The sequence below is a fragment of the Taudactylus pleione genome, unplaced genomic scaffold (genome assembly GCF_031769625.1).
Source record: "Taudactylus pleione unplaced genomic scaffold, aTauple2 ptg000186l, whole genome shotgun sequence".
Taxonomy (NCBI): domain Eukaryota; kingdom Metazoa; phylum Chordata; class Amphibia; order Anura; family Myobatrachidae; genus Taudactylus; species Taudactylus pleione.
In genome coordinates this window covers 1,976,916-1,992,500 of record NW_028284588.1, presented here as the reverse complement: position 1 = coordinate 1,992,500, position 15,585 = coordinate 1,976,916, and the positions used below count along the sequence as shown (strand labels likewise).

The 15,585-nt window shown below is 44.0% G+C and overlaps 1 protein-coding gene across 2 annotated transcripts in view; it reads left to right on the top strand.

The window, feature by feature from the left end:
• The window catches only part of SRD5A1 (steroid 5 alpha-reductase 1), a 49,689-nt gene extending 34,763 nt beyond the window's left edge, over positions 1–14,926 (top strand). Inside the window, exon 4 of one of the 2 annotated variants that reach the window (XM_088476281.1) lies at positions 13,641–14,926. In XM_088476281.1, the coding sequence (XP_088332407.1) occupies positions 13,641–13,707 (67 nt within the window). In that variant the 3' untranslated portion in view covers positions 13,708–14,926. The remainder of the gene's footprint in view (positions 1–13,640) is intronic. The other variant, XM_088476280.1, reaches the window with a different exon arrangement.
• The last annotated feature ends 659 nt before the right edge of the window (positions 14,927–15,585 follow it).

The window sequence follows — 15,585 nt, the reverse complement described above, 5'->3', positions numbered from 1 at the left end:
CCCCTTTGGTGCGAGACCCGGAGCGACGGAGCATACCGACGCTAGCCGGGTCTCGCTCATGTGCACGACGGAGCCGGCTCCGTCGTGCGCATGACCAGTACTCAACCATCGACCCACTTGGGAGCGCACAGCGCTTGATACCAGGTCAGAATCAGGCCCTGAGTTCACAAATGATTCAGGTTCAGTATACATATGATAAATGGTATATACATATTTAATACACATATTATTGATTAATGAAAATTACACCCACAACCAAAAATTTATTCTACATGAATGTACCATCGATAAAGAAAAACACAAGACCAGAGTACTGAATTTTAAAATTTTTATAAGTTAAAAAAAATAAATAAAATAAATCTGGGCCGGATTCATTGAATATTACCAGGCCAATGAGTGCCTCCACAGTAGGGACTATTCCAAAAATGAAAAGCTTCAAGCACTGAAATAAGTGTAATATACAGTCGGGAGCTAAACAGTGATGTTAACATAAGCAGGGTGAAGAACAAGAAATAGGGTTCAAAAACAGTGTCCATGGGAGCACAAGAAGTATGCAGAAATCAAAACGTTCGGAAAACAGGTGCAAATGAAGTACATTTGCCAAAGTTAAGGCACTATGTACATGCTCAAATTCAGCCTTGACAAAGAACCAAAGACAAAGAAGTTTAAAATTTTTGAATCACTGAAAAAACCGAATATTAAAAAATAACTAATTAAAATAAAGCTCATCATCGGCCTCCAGCATGGCATGTGCACTCATCCATGATGAGCGCACTAAACTGCTGGATGTGGTGGGAATGGGAACTGGTGTCTGTGGGGCGCCCGACGCATGATAGGTGAGGGGATGTGACAGAGGAGGAATTGGCATTAATTGGGACGCGGGTCTATGAGGTGGGATAGGGAAATTGTCAGAAGACAATGGGGTGGGCTGCGCCATCATATATGACCCTACGTTACTATGTTCATCCAATTTTCCTTCGTGAGCTAGTAACATAGCGTTATATATAATACGCTTGAAATTATGCAGCTGGTTTTGAGCCATGCTGTCCATTTCGTTGCCGATGTGTGCAGCAAAAGTTTGATTTGGACCGGGGGGTGCATGTAATACCACCTCCGCGTGACTCAAAAATGTGTCACTTCTTGACTGGCCAGAGGATGGAGTCCTGGAAGCCGACCTCCGCTTCTTGGCGGGTGCTGCCACTGCCGGCCTCTCAATTGTAGACTCCATAGCCTCTGTGGTCTTGCTGGTTGAAGGGACAGGATTCACATCCAGGACTTCCTCCTTGGAAAAATGGACAAACAAAAAATAAAATAATTTACATATTAACAAAATATACAGACAGTGCCTTACAAGTTGTTTTTTGAATTGAAAAAGCACAGCATTTGGAGCATCACCATCCTGTCCATCCTAGCAAAAAATAATACACTATGGCCCTGATTCAGACCCGGTCGCAAGCACTGAGCGCTCGCAACCGGGTCGATGGTGGCCCAGAGCGCATGCGCACGACGGAGCCGGCTCCGTCGTGCGCATGCACGAGGCACGGATAGCGACGGGCAAACCGTCGTTCCGGGTCTTGCACCAAAGGGGGCGTGCAGTCGATGTTGAGTGACAGCACGCCCCCTTTGCTCGGCGGGCCGAGGGGGTGGCTGCCCAAATGGAGGCATTCCCATGAGAACGCCTACAGTTTTGGGCCGGCCCCACTGACATCATGAGTGACGTCAGTGGGAGAGATTTCGGCTCTGTTAGAGCCGAAATCTCTCTGGGGCTTGCGGCCACGAGACCCTACCACAAGGGTCTCGTCGCAAGCCCGATGGTCACCCACAGCTATAGCGAGCGGCCAGGAAGATGGTCTAAAAAAAAAGAGCTCTGTCACAGCGAGCGGCTCTGACTCAGGCCCAATGTTCAATTAAAAAATACAATAGTTTATTGGCATACCTGGTCCTGCCCCTCCACATTCTGCATGAGGGTCTCTTCTTCCTCAGGAACCAGCGAAGACCGCGCCCGTGTCTTTGGTTCTTGGTCAAGGACGAATTTGGACAAGTCATAATACCATAACTTTGGCTTTATGACTTCACCTGCACCTGCTCCCGAACGTTTTGATTCTTCATACTTCTTGTGCTCCTTCAGGAACACTGTTCTCAAACCATGGATCTTGCTCTTCACCCACTCTATGCCAACATCACTGTCGTACTCCCGACTGTATACCAACAATTTCTTCAGTGCCTGAAGCTTGACATCACGGTTGGAGTAGTCCCTATCTGCGTGCTTCCAAAGGCACTCATTGGCCTGCTACATTTCAATGAACCCGGCGATAAAAGCTCTGGATTGCGTTCCAGTCATGTCTGCAAGTGAGAAAAAAAAAAAAAATTATAAAAAAACAACACATGCATTACCCCATGCAGCATCACCCCTATGCCCTTTATGCAGCACCCCCCCTATGCCCTCTATGCAGCACCCCCCCTATGCCCTTTATGCAGCACCCCCCTATGCCCTTTATGCAGCACCCCCCTATGCCCTTTATGCAGCATCCCCCTATGCCCTTTATGCAGCACCCCCCTATGCCCTTTATGCAGCACCCCCCTATGCCCTTTATGCAGCACCCCCCTATGCCCTTTATGCAGCACCCCCCTATGCCCTTTATGCAGCACCCCCCTATGCCCTTTATGCAGCACCCCCCCAAGTCCCTTTATGAAGCAGCCCCCCTATGCCCTTTATGCAGCAGCCCCCCTATGCCCTTTATGCAGCACCCCCTATGCCCTTTTAGCAGCACCCCCCATGCCCTTTATGCAGCACCCCCCCATGCCCTTTATGCAGCACCCCCCCATGCCCTTTATGCAGCACCCCCCATGCCCTTTATGCAGCACCCCCCAAGTCCCTTTATGAAGCACCCCCCATGCCCTTTATGCAGCACCCCCCCATGCCCTTTATGCAGCACCCCCCCATGCCCTTTATGCAGCACCCCCCAAGTCCCTTTATGCAGCACACATGCACTTTATGCAGCACCCCCCATGCCCTTGATGCAGCAGCACCCCCCCCATGCCCTTGATGCAGCAGCACCCCCCCATGCCCTTGATGCAGCAGCACCCCCCCATGCCCTTGATGCAGCAGCACCCCCCCATGCCCTTGATGCAGCAGCACCCCCCATGCCCTTGATGCAGCAGCACCCCCCATGCCCTTGATGCAGCAGCACCCCCCATGCCCTTGATGCAGCAGCACCCCCTATGCCCTTGATGCAGCAGCACCCCCTATGCCCTTGATGCAGCAGCACCCCCCCATGCCTTTGATGCAGCAGCACCCCCCCATGCCTTTGATGCAGCACCCCCCATGCTTTTTATGCAGCCTCCCCCCAAATCCCTTTATGCAGCACCCCCCCAAATCCCTTTATGCAACACCCCCACCCTATGCCCTTGATGCAGCCTCCCCCCTATGCCCTTGATGCAGCCTCCCCCCTATGCCCTTGATGCAGCCTCCCCCCAAAGTCCCTTTATGCAGCACCCCCCAAAGTCCCTTTATGCAGCACCCCCCAAGTCCCTTTATGCAGCACCCCCCAAGTCCCTTTATGCAGCACACCCTCCTTGCCCTTTATGCAGCCTCCCCCATGACCTTTATGCAGCACCCCCCATGCCTTTTATGCAGCACCCCCCATGCCCTTTATGCAGCACCCCCAAAGTCCCTTTATGCAGCACTCTCCAATTGCCACACCCCGCTTGTGTGCCCCCTCTTGTACCCCTTCCCAGTGCCAGTCCCCAGGGAGTGCTACATTGGTGGACAGTGGTTTACAAATAAATACTTACCGAGCTTCTATTTGTGATCCGCGTGGTCCTCCAAATAATGCAGCCTCTCACAAGCTCCGTCAGGGCTGAATCAACAAAATTGAGGTGTGGGAGAGTGAGGGAGTAGTGTCAGGGAGTGGTTCATCGTTTGATCGTTCACCGTGAACGATGTGTAAGCGATCTACAAGCGATTTTAAAGCGATCAAGTGAAATTGACCAGCATGTTCACTCGATGGAGGAGACGATCAAACGATCAGCGGGAGCGCGCATCGTACATCGTTAGAAATTATTTCTGCACAATTTGCAAATGATTTGTAAACTATTTTTAAACGATTGAACGATAATGATATCGTTATCGTTCAATCGCCTGCTAAAATCGTCTAGTGGATGTGCTCCATAAGTTATAAAAAAAAATTTCAATAGCTGGGAAAAGGATTGTGGGTAAAGATCCACAAATAATAAAGTGCTGTGATAGAAGTCAGTTCTGCGTACCTGATAATAAATCTTTAAGGCTTATCTATGTTTTGCTTTGTATGCTGCTTTCATCAACTCATAAGAGCATACCGGTATGTGGCCAGACTTCTGTGTTTGTCTGTTCATGCGTGGAGTCTGGCACAGATATCTACATATTTACATCCCATTGTAGGATGTGCTGCGATGGATAAAGGCCAGACCACTAAGCAACTGGAACATGAAGAGTGTTAATCAATTGCTCCTGTCAAGGAGTGGGATATATTGGGTAGCAAGTGAACAGTTCTTGAAGTTGATGTGTTGAAAGCAGGACAAATAGGCAAGTGTAATGCTGTGGCCATACACGGGGCGATTTGAAAACGTACACACCTCAGTATGTTTTCAAATTCAGCCCGATGCATCGCATGCTGCTGCAAACGGTAAACGATGCATCTTACAAGTTACCTATTTAACAACATGACGGATCGCAGATCTACAATGCCGATGTATGATGGCGGGGAAGCGCATTGCCATCGTATAGCATGCCAAAACACACATGATATTCACAATTGAGTAGTTTGTTACTGTCCTATGTCTCTTTTTCTTTTTTTTTCTTTTTTTTCTTTAGATTTTTTTTTGCATCTCAAGTGGTAACTTTTTTTCATTATGTCATACTGAGCTGTAAGCAACATAAAGCTTGATTATTGTACTATTTGGATAATTGCAGTTTATTTCCAGTTCAATTGAATAGACGCATTTAGTCCTATGGGACAAAGTACCCTCTTTGAAGTCGGTTAATTATGCTTGGATATATTGCAAAGACAATCATCTAGTCCTCACCAAGGGGGTCATTCAGACCCGCTCGCGAGCAGCAGTACGCTCGCAAGCGGGTCGATGTTCCCCACTGCGCATGCGCACGATGGAGGGAGCTCCGTCGTGCGCATGCGCGAGACACGGGGAGCGACGGGCTTTCCATCGCTCCGGGTCCCACACCAAAGGGGGCGTGCTGTCGATGTTGATTGACAGCACGCCCCCTTTGGTGGGCGTGCCTGCCAGACGGAGGCGTTCCCATGGGAACGCCTACCGTCTGAAGCTGACCCCACTGACATCACTAGTGATGTCAATGGGAGTGATTTTGGCTCTGATAGAGCCAAAATCACTCCAGGGCTTGTGGCAGGGAGACCCTACCGCAGGGTCTCCGTCGCAAGTCCGATGGTCGCGATGGTCAAGACCATCGCGACCATCTTTTTGGCCGCTCGCATATGCTGTGGGTGGTCACCTATAGCTATACGAGTGGCCAGGAGGCCGCTCCATTTTCATGGAGGAGGGCCCTGATTCAGAGCGAGCGCTCTGGTCAGAGCGTCTGGCTCTGAATCAGGCCCCAAGTCTTTAAATTACACTTTGAATTTTAAATATGTTTTCTCATTGCAACCAGCTCTGTAATATGGAATTGCACTACCAGGGTTCTTTTTTTTTTTTTTTTGACAGCAGCGTCTTTCATGGCTATATTTAATACTGTAATTGGAACAAAAAGACCAAAATTAATGCACGTGTTCCATGTTTGAGTTCGCCTTGAACCAGACACTGCAGGTCTCTTATACAGAAGTTGGGAATTAATTAATATTTTCTATAAAATCTTTTTTGAAAACCTGGGTTTTTCCATTGTATGGTTTCATAGCAAGGTATGGTTGATTGTGTCCATACTCTGTTCTCTGATAATAGAGTTAAAGTCCAGAAAGGAGAAATATGTGAGAGATCCTCAATTGCTATGGTGATTCTTTAATTTTGAGCAGTGTAGAGTATTGCTGTGGGTTCTTACTAAAGGAAGCATTAGAGAGGGGGTCTGAAGCTGACCACTAGACCTTTTATTCAGCTAACCAACTTTCCAATTAGTTTGTCCAATTAAAACGGCACTCTATACATCTAACTAACATTTTTAACAGACCAGCTAACTTTTTTCAAACTTGGGATGTCCTAGAAGTAGACATAGGGCTTAATCCAATTAGGTGCGAATAGCGAGTTCGTTTCTTTAAACTCGCACACTTCGCAGCGAGGGGCGCTCCCAAGAATTCTCCAATTCACTTAAAAATGCCTATGATCACTACTCGCAGCGGAGGGGTGCGAATTGACTGCCAAATGAGATTTGTGAGAAATGTGTGAAAATGTGGGCAGACCATCCTGGACCCCCCAAAATGGAAAATTTCATTAGCAGGACCGCATAGAAGGCTGTTTTATTTAATTTTATTTTTTTTGAAATGCAAGAAAATTATAAAAAAAAACAAAAAAACTTTTTAATTTAATCTCAAATGAATTAAACGAAAAATGCAAAAAAAAGTAGGAAAGGGTGTTGTTGGGGTATTTTGAGGTCACCTTGAAAAATTAAAAAAGAATATTTTTTCAACTAAAAAATAATTGTATAACTTTGGGGTGCGTAAACTAATGAAAAAGTTGATTTTGGGGTAATTTGAAAACTTTTTTTTTTTTTGCCCCCAAAAAATGACATGTAATTTCTGGACTAATTAAGCTAATTGGAAACTTCCAAATGCCTAATTAGTCATTAGGGGGGTTTCAGCACGGTGTCCCCACATTTTAACCTTAAATTAAAGATTTTCTTTTCCATCTCTCAAGCCCAAGGAGGTGCGAGTGGAAAGCTGCGAATTCAGTCTCGCTGATTAAGTTCAAGTTGCTAATTGGATTGCTAAATTAATTCTCTTTGCGAATTCAAAGTGAAAATAGCAACTCGCAATTCGCACCTAATAGGATTGATCCCAGAGTTTGAAAAAAAACTATGGGGGTTCCCTCCACTTCTGAAAAATATGTATGCTAACAGGCCAGTGCAGCTTACCAACCAGCCCAAGGGTAATGGGGCTGGTTTCCACAGGGGTGTCAGGGGACCACACTTTTTTAGGTATAACAAGCCGTGGTGAGTATAGAACCAGAGCTCTTCCCCATATTAACCTGGGCTTTGGGGTAATTAAATGATTTGAAATTTAAAATAAAAAAATGCATGGGTAACACACACACATACACACACACATACACACACACATACACACACACATACACACACACATACACACACACATACACACACACACACACACACACACACACACACACACACTTTTATAAACCAACACTGGCACTTCCAGCCTGGTGATATATGCCCTAAAAGAAAAAAGACATTGGGTTCAGTTATAAACCCTCCCCCCCCCCCCCTCTCCCACACACACACACACACACACACACACACAATTACATCAACCCTGGGACGATTGGAGCGCACTGAGACTGCCGGTGCCCTTCCCCTCTTGCAGCCTAGTGGGAACACAGAAGAAGATGCTGTTAAAATTGTACATATGGGAAGGAAGTGCCCAACTTTCCCTCTATACAGAGACTATTAAACGGTGAAATTAAACTTGTTTAGTTGGGAAAAACCGAATGTTTGTCAGGAACCGTGCTCCCCTTCAGGGTTGCGTTGCACTGTCTTGGCGTGAGTTCCGACCTGGGGTCTCGCGAAGAGGGCTGCCGGTGGGACCCCAGCGTGGTGGTGGTCTCTGGTCCGAAGCTCTGGCAGCTCCTGTCCAGCTTTGTGTTGATCCTCTGTGTGCTTCCAGCGTCGTTCCTGCCAACCCCGGACACTGGGCGCCGACATGTTGATTCTTGTCAGCTGACTGCTAAGTCTCTGATGGGTATCCAGGTCTGCGACCACCTGACGGCAACAGCCAATCACGTTGATGCACAGAGAATAAAACCTCGCTCCTCATAGCATTCAGTGCCTGAAATTCATCGCTGACGCATGCTTTTGTTTCTAGCTCCCATGATAGTTGTGCTAGTCCAAATATGTCAAACCTTTGGCCCTTCAGTTGCTGTGGAATTACATATCCCAATATGCCCTGCCACAGTTTTAGCATGCCCTAATAGCAAAACTGGCAATGCATGCTGGGATATGTAGTTCCACTGCAGCTGAAGGGCCACATGTTTGACACCCCTAAGCTAGTCTCTCTGACAAATCCAGCTCCAGTATATTGTTCAAGTCTGGTTCCTCTCCTACTCCAGTATATTCTTCAAGTCGGGTCTCACTACAGTATAAGTGTATTCTCCAAGTCTGGTCCCACTCTTAACACCAGTGTATCCTCAAGTCAGGATCCAATCCGATTGCAAACTAGTATCTACCATAAGTTCTACTTTGTCCTTTCTCTCTGATAACACCCACGTATATTGCCGTGTTGCTTATTCCATCTATGAGGACTTGTATACGATCATCTCTATTTCAAACCTCCAGTACCATCAGTGAGCAAGTCCTTGAGCCTCTACTCAGCAGTCCTGACAGTAAGTTCAGAAGAGAATTTAGGTACTAATGCTCTGCCGACATTGGCTTCACGCTTAAAAAAATCAAGAATTAGCCCAGCACCAGGTCATGCAATATCTACAGGAACTCTCTTCCCGATTGGATACCATTCAAGCCACCCTGGGAACTAGTGCCCACAGTTACCCCTCCGCTTACCACTGCTCCACAGTCTCGGCTGCAGCTTCCAACTCCCAATAGATTTAAGGGGAATTCTAAACTCGGGGATTCATCAATGTGAAATTCAATTTGAGGTTTTGCAGCTTAACTTTCCAACACAACGATCTTTGATAGCTTATATCACTTCTCTCCGGTTCAGCCTTGGAATGGGTCTCGCCTCTATGGAAGAGTGCAGATCCAATCGTACCCAACTACGCAAATTTTCATAGCAACTTTTAAAAGCCTATTTGATGAAACAAGTCGATCTTCGGCTGCCTCCATGGATATCTTACGAACTCGGCAAGGGTCTCACTGTCAGGCAATATGTGGACCAGTTTCAGGTCATTGCTGCGGAGCTATAATGCAGTGATTTTCAACTCTAGGCACACTACACAAGATTTTAAAATTGCCAAGGCAATTCATCGTGTGTGTGTGACCAAAGAAAAAACATACACATTGGCTTCCACATAAAAAAAAAATACACACACATTGGCCTCCACAGGAATAAAACTCACTACATGGGAACGACCCGTGGCCAACCCTGCAAGCTACCAGAGTTTGATCCCCGGGTCCCTGGACCCAGGTGGATCAGTTTACATTGTCAAAAATTCCGGGTTGATGCGTGTTCACGGGCATCAACCCAGGATTTTCAGGTAGGTGTAAAAGGGGTATTAGTGAAACCTTTTTTTTCTTGAATTTGATGCCTTATATGTGGGTGCTGTTTTATCCCAGATCACGGAAGACTACAAACTTCATTCTTCCGAGTTTTTCTCTCAAACATTCTCTCCTGCCTAGAAAAATTATGGTATTGGTGACCAGGACCAGGTGACCATGAACTTCTAACTATCAAGTTAGCTCTGGAAGAGTGGTGAAACCTCTTAGAAAGGGCTAAACATCCTGTGACTATTTTTTTCTGACCATAAAAATCTGCTGTATTTGATGTTCGCACAATGACTTAACCCTTGGCAAGCTCATTGGGCATTATTTTTCTCAAGGTTTGACTACAAAATCTCCTTCCTTCCTGGGGCTCAGAATTGGAAGGCAGATGCCTTATCTCGTGCCCTGTCTACTGAAGACGAGGTTACCCATCAAGAGCCTCATCCTGTCATTAATCCTTTTTCTATTGCTAATACTCAATTGGCTCCTATACCACCATCAGTTGGCTCCTAATACCACCATCTTACTGAGTAAGATGTTCGTGCATCCAGAACTTCGCCAAAAATTATTAACCTGGGCTCATGCATCTTTGTTCGCTGGAGAAGCTGGATTTTGGAAAAGCCTTGAATTCTCTCTTGCTCCTATTGGTGACCTTCAAAGAAACATGATGTTTGGGACTTTATTGCCTCATGTACTAAATGCACAGCACAAGAATCCATATCAAATACCTTTTGGTCCTCTCTAGCCCTTGTCTATTCCCAAGCAACTGTGGACCCATTTGTCAATGGACTTTATCACAGATCTACCAGTTTCTAGAGAATGCATTTCAGTTTGGGAGGTAGTGGATAGCTTTTAAAAGATGGATATTTGTTGTCCTTCTGAAAATTCAATGTGGGTCTCATAAATGTCTGTTTTAAATTTGGGCCTCGGTGGAAAGATGTTCATTTTCCTTAGAGAGATAATATATACAGTGCCTTGCAAAAGTATTCACCCCCTTTTGCATTTTTTTATGTTTTTGTTGCCTCACAATCTGGAATTAAAATGGATTGTTTGAAGTCGTGCATCATTTCATTCCCAGAACATGCCTACAACTGTGAAGTTGTGTGCTTTTTTTTTTTTTTATATTGTGAATCAAACAACATTTAGGACAACATAACAGAAAACTTCAGCGTGCATAACTATTCACTCGCCTAAAGTCAGTACTTTGTCGAGCCACCTTTTGCGGCAATTACAGCTGCAAGTCGCTTTGGATAAGTCTATGAGTTTGCCACATCTTGCCCCTGGGATTTTTGCCCATTCCTCAAGGCAAAACTGTTCCAGGTCCTTCATGTTGGATGGTTTCCGCTTATGAACAGCAAGCTTCAAGTCTGACCACAGATTCTCAATTGGATTGAGATCTGGGCATTGACTAGGCCATTCCAACACATTTAAATGTTTCCCCTTAAACCACTCGAGTGTTTCTTTAGCAGTATGCTTTGGGCCATTGTCCTGCTGGAAGGTGAACCTCCGTCCCAGTCTCAAATCACAGGCAGACTGAGACAGGTTTTGCTCAAGAATATCCCTGTATTTAGCACCATCCATCTTTCCCTTGACTCAAATCAGTCCCTGCTGCTGAAAAACATCCCACAGCATGATGCTGCCACCACCATGTTTCACTGTGGGGATGGTGTTCTTGGGGTTATGGGATTTGTTGGGTTTGTGCCAGACAGCGTTTTCCTTGGTGGACGAAAAGTTCAAATTTAGTCTCATCTGACTAGAGCATCTTCCTCCATACATTTGGGGAGTTGCCCAAATGCCTTTTTATCAAACTCAAATCGTGTCTTATTTTTATCACTAAGTAATGGCTTTTTTCTGGCCACTCTTCCATAAAGCCCAGCTCTATGGAGTGTATGGCTTATTGTGGTCACATGCACAGATACACCAGTCTCTGCTGTGGAACTCTGCAGCTCCTTCAGGGTTACCTTTTGGTCTCTCTGCTGCCTTTCTGATTAATGCCCTCCTTGCCCAGTCTGTGAGTTTTGGTGGGCGGCCCTCTCTTGGCAGGTTTGTTGTGGTACCATGCTCTTTCCATTTGATGGTGCTCCGATGGATCAAAGATTTGGATATTTTTTTTTATAACCCAACCCAGAATTGTACTTCTCAACAACTTTGTCCCTGACTTGTTTGGAGAGCTCCTTGGTCTTCATGGTGTGATTCCTCTTGCTTAGTGGTGTTGCAGCCTCTGGGGCCTTTCAGAAAAGGTGTGTTTATACTGACAGATCATGTGACATTTATATTTCACACAGGTGGACTTAATTTAACTAATTGTGACTTCTGAAGGTAATTGGTTGCATCAGAACTTTTGAGGGGCTTCATAGCAAAGGGGGTGATTGCATATGCACATGCCAATTTTCTGAATTTTATTTATAAAGATTTTTTTTTATATAAATTAGATTATTTTGTGCAGATCCATCACATAAAATTCAGATAAAATAAATTAATTTACAGGTTGTAATGTAACAAAAAAGGAAAAAAGCCAAGGGGGTGAATACTTTTGCAAGGCACTGTATCTCAAAACACAATACCTTTTTTATCTTGCGCTGAAAAATAAGCAGCACCTCAAATCGGAACCCCTGTTAGTAGGCCCCAAAAAATAACATACAATCAAAAAGAACTGAGGGTGCTAGAAAGGTGCAGATATATAAATGTTGACCCAGTTTCTTAACTGTACGATTACTCAATTAGTTCCTTGTTGTGGTGAACACGTCTTTAATTTATTCTGGTTCCTGGAACCAATGAGGGTGGAGTATTCTTGTGTTAGTCCGAAGAATACTCCATCAATGGATTAAATGAAAATTCCTGGAATTAGATCCTCTCACCAAAGAAATCACCAGAAAAATGGAAGAATGGCCTCTTGTTAGTAAAATACAAGTTTTTAAAAAATTTGAATTTGCTTACATCCAATAAAATGGTGACCAATACCCAACGCCTATGTGGGGCAGATGTAACTTCACCCCAAAGGGTGTGAGCTCTATGGTTGAAAACCTCACTGGTGGCGGATGGATTTTAGCACCAAGATAGATCCTACGCATTTCGTCCCCAGCATGGGACTTCAGTGGTACAATCAAAATTGGACAAATTACTCCACAGATTCATAATGAGAACAATGTCCTAAAAACGTGGCCAAGAATATAGTGTGTCAGAATGAGACACAAATTCATGAACAGACTAAAGCTCCGAATGTAGCTTCAAATCCACATCAATTGTGTGCCCAGGAGAAATCTTCCATCAGTAATGGTGTCTAGTGGATGTAAGCAAATTTTTTTAAAAACTATATCAAAAATAAACAAATTGGTATTTTACGAACGAGGCCATTCGGCCATTTTTCTGGTGATTTCTTTGGTGAGAGGGTCTAATTCCATGAAGTTTCACTTAATCCATTGATGGAGTATTCCTGGAACTAACACAAGAAGACTCCACCCTCATTGGTTCCAGGAACCAGAATCAATTAAAGATGTGTTCACCACAACAAGGAACTAATTGACTAATCATACAGTTAAGAAACTGGTCTACATTTATATATCTGCACCTTTCTAGCACCCTCAGATCTTTTTGATTTGTGTGTGTATATGTATCTATCTATCTATCTATCTATCTATCTATCTATCTCTTTTTGGGTCTGCTCAGCAATTATTCCTTATATGTCCAGCACACTATCAGAGATATTCTTTAACTAGCAGTATTCCAGGCAACTTTGCAGACACACTGCTCTATTAAATCCTGGTCCTCTGTTGTGGGCAGCTGGTGGTCATTGTGATTCACAATTATTAATTTGTGGTTGCTTGTCCTTTGGGCATGCCAACACTCACACTGGACCTGCAGAGGAATGTTATCGTGAGCACCAAAATGTTGATACCTTTTACCCCGGTCTTATACACACTGCTTTATGTGTGCTGCGAAATAGTAAGGCGTTGAGTCTGGAGTGCTTATCTGTCTGTGCTGCCTCACTGGTGCTGTGCGCTGTAGTTGGATTTAGGCATGAGTGATGGTAGCAAACTGAGCTAACACTTTTTCTCACAAGGTGAAGAGCCTCAAACTTCGGGATCAGCTGACGTTTCAACCTGTAAAACATCTTTTTGTGATCAGATATTTTCATGTTGAAACACGATAGGTGATCTGCGGAGGAAAATTAATTTTCCATTGTCTTTATAATGCTTGGTGGAACAGGTAGTAGAAGATATGCTAACACTAACATTTATTTTATATTTTTCAGATGGTATCTGGAGAAATTTAAAGACTATCCGAAATCCAGGAAAATCCTAGTTCCATTTATTTATTAAGTGCAGCAGGAATTAAGATTAGAGTACCATTTTATCTGGATTTTATTCAGCCATGAGTATACTGATTATGAAATGTAGCCAGACTCTGGAGGTCATTTACGAAGCTCAAAACGGCTGCTCAAAAGTACAAAAAGCAACTTTGGTCCAACCATCTGCCTACATCTGCACACTTGCACCTAGATTTCCTCAGGGTTCCTAAATTGATAGAGAAAGATACCAGGCTTTGCAGAAGAAGCAGCAGGTTGCACAGAAAGAAGAGACTACAGTAGTTGGGCAAAGTAAAGACATTTTCATAAATTATACAGTAGTTGCAGTACTGTCACGACTGTTAGACAAACTGAGGCGGTTACTTTGGGGTTTATTTACTAAGTTGTGTTAGGAGATAAAGTGAATGGTGATGAGGTACTAGCCAGTCGGCTCCCAACTGCCATTTTTCAAACATAGCCTGTGGCATGGCAGTTGGGAGCTGATTGGGAGGTACTTTATCACCGTTCACCTTATCTCCTAACCCCTTTATTAGACACTGGCTAAGGTGAGCATAATACATTTGATTACATAATTTCTTTATCCAAAGGTTTAAATGGCCCCATGGCTCTCATACATGGTGCAAGGCTGCTAAAGTAGCAGAGAAACAGCCGCCAGCTTTTTTCCTGTGTAGCTGGTGGCTGCTGCCTATCTATGTCACTGGCAGCCTGGAGTTATGACTTTTGGCTATGATGTGCCAGTCCAGGCTTTGAGATGAGTCCCAATATCTTCTCATTACTAATTCATAAAAGCTATAAACTAATTTTGGTTAATAACTGAGTTTTATTTGCTGTAAGGGTGCTACTAAACAGATTGGATGTTAGACACTTTTACACACTGCTTCTCTATAGAATTTCCTGTCTCTCTACACACTTAGGTGCCCTTCTGTTGGGTGTGTTCCGTTATCAGAGGATTGATAGACAACTGTAAGTACAAGTGGAAGACCCTCCAGACGCCACATTGCATAACTGAGTTGTTTTTGGTGCACATTGGGAGTGCTTCGTAAATGACCTTTAGTGAGCACGGTGATTAGTGTTATGAATGCTTTTACAATTTAAAGGTCTTACTTGAAAATATTAATCTACCTCATTAATTCACTTTTTTATAATGTACCCTGTTTTCTTTTTCCTGCTGTTTTCTGCAGGATTTATTTTAAAATAAATATTTTCATTATGAAGTTTGTTAAAAGACTAATGATTCTAAGATCTGGTGACCACCATGAAAATATTAAAGTGTTTGTTTTTATATATTAAGATATGCACAAATGTCCTGACTGATTCCTCAACGCCCAGCCCAAACCCCTGGACGTAGAAACATGAAATTCAGGGAGTATATTCCTTCCATGACTGAGCAGGGATTTTTAAAAATTCGACTCCTAAGGGGCTCAAAATGGTAAAATGTTTCCTCTCAGCAAGGTGATTGGGTGACAAAGCAACATGGTCCAAGTGCTGCGGGACTGTAAGGTCATTGTCTTGGATGAGTTATGGTTCCAGAGGTGGGGCTGCAGCACAGTCCAATATTCAAATAGTGTGCCATTCTGACCACCAAAAACGACTTGACTACTGTTATTATTGACACTCTGCTTCAGTCTTTCGAAGGGGCTGAAATGAAGTACAGGTCTTTAGATTCGGTAGTGAAAATGGATGATGTGTTTCACTACCCTGTGGGGAGGTCATTCCACACCAAATCAACAGAGTTTCAACATGATCATTTCAGATATTTGGTATATTAATTGATGCCTTGGGTGTGAAGATATCAAAATCGTAGGCTGATATGTACACTGGTTTTGAAGTTATATGCTTTTAAAGCTTCCATTTTTTACCGAAAAAAATGTGCTGATAACAGTTTTTTAAA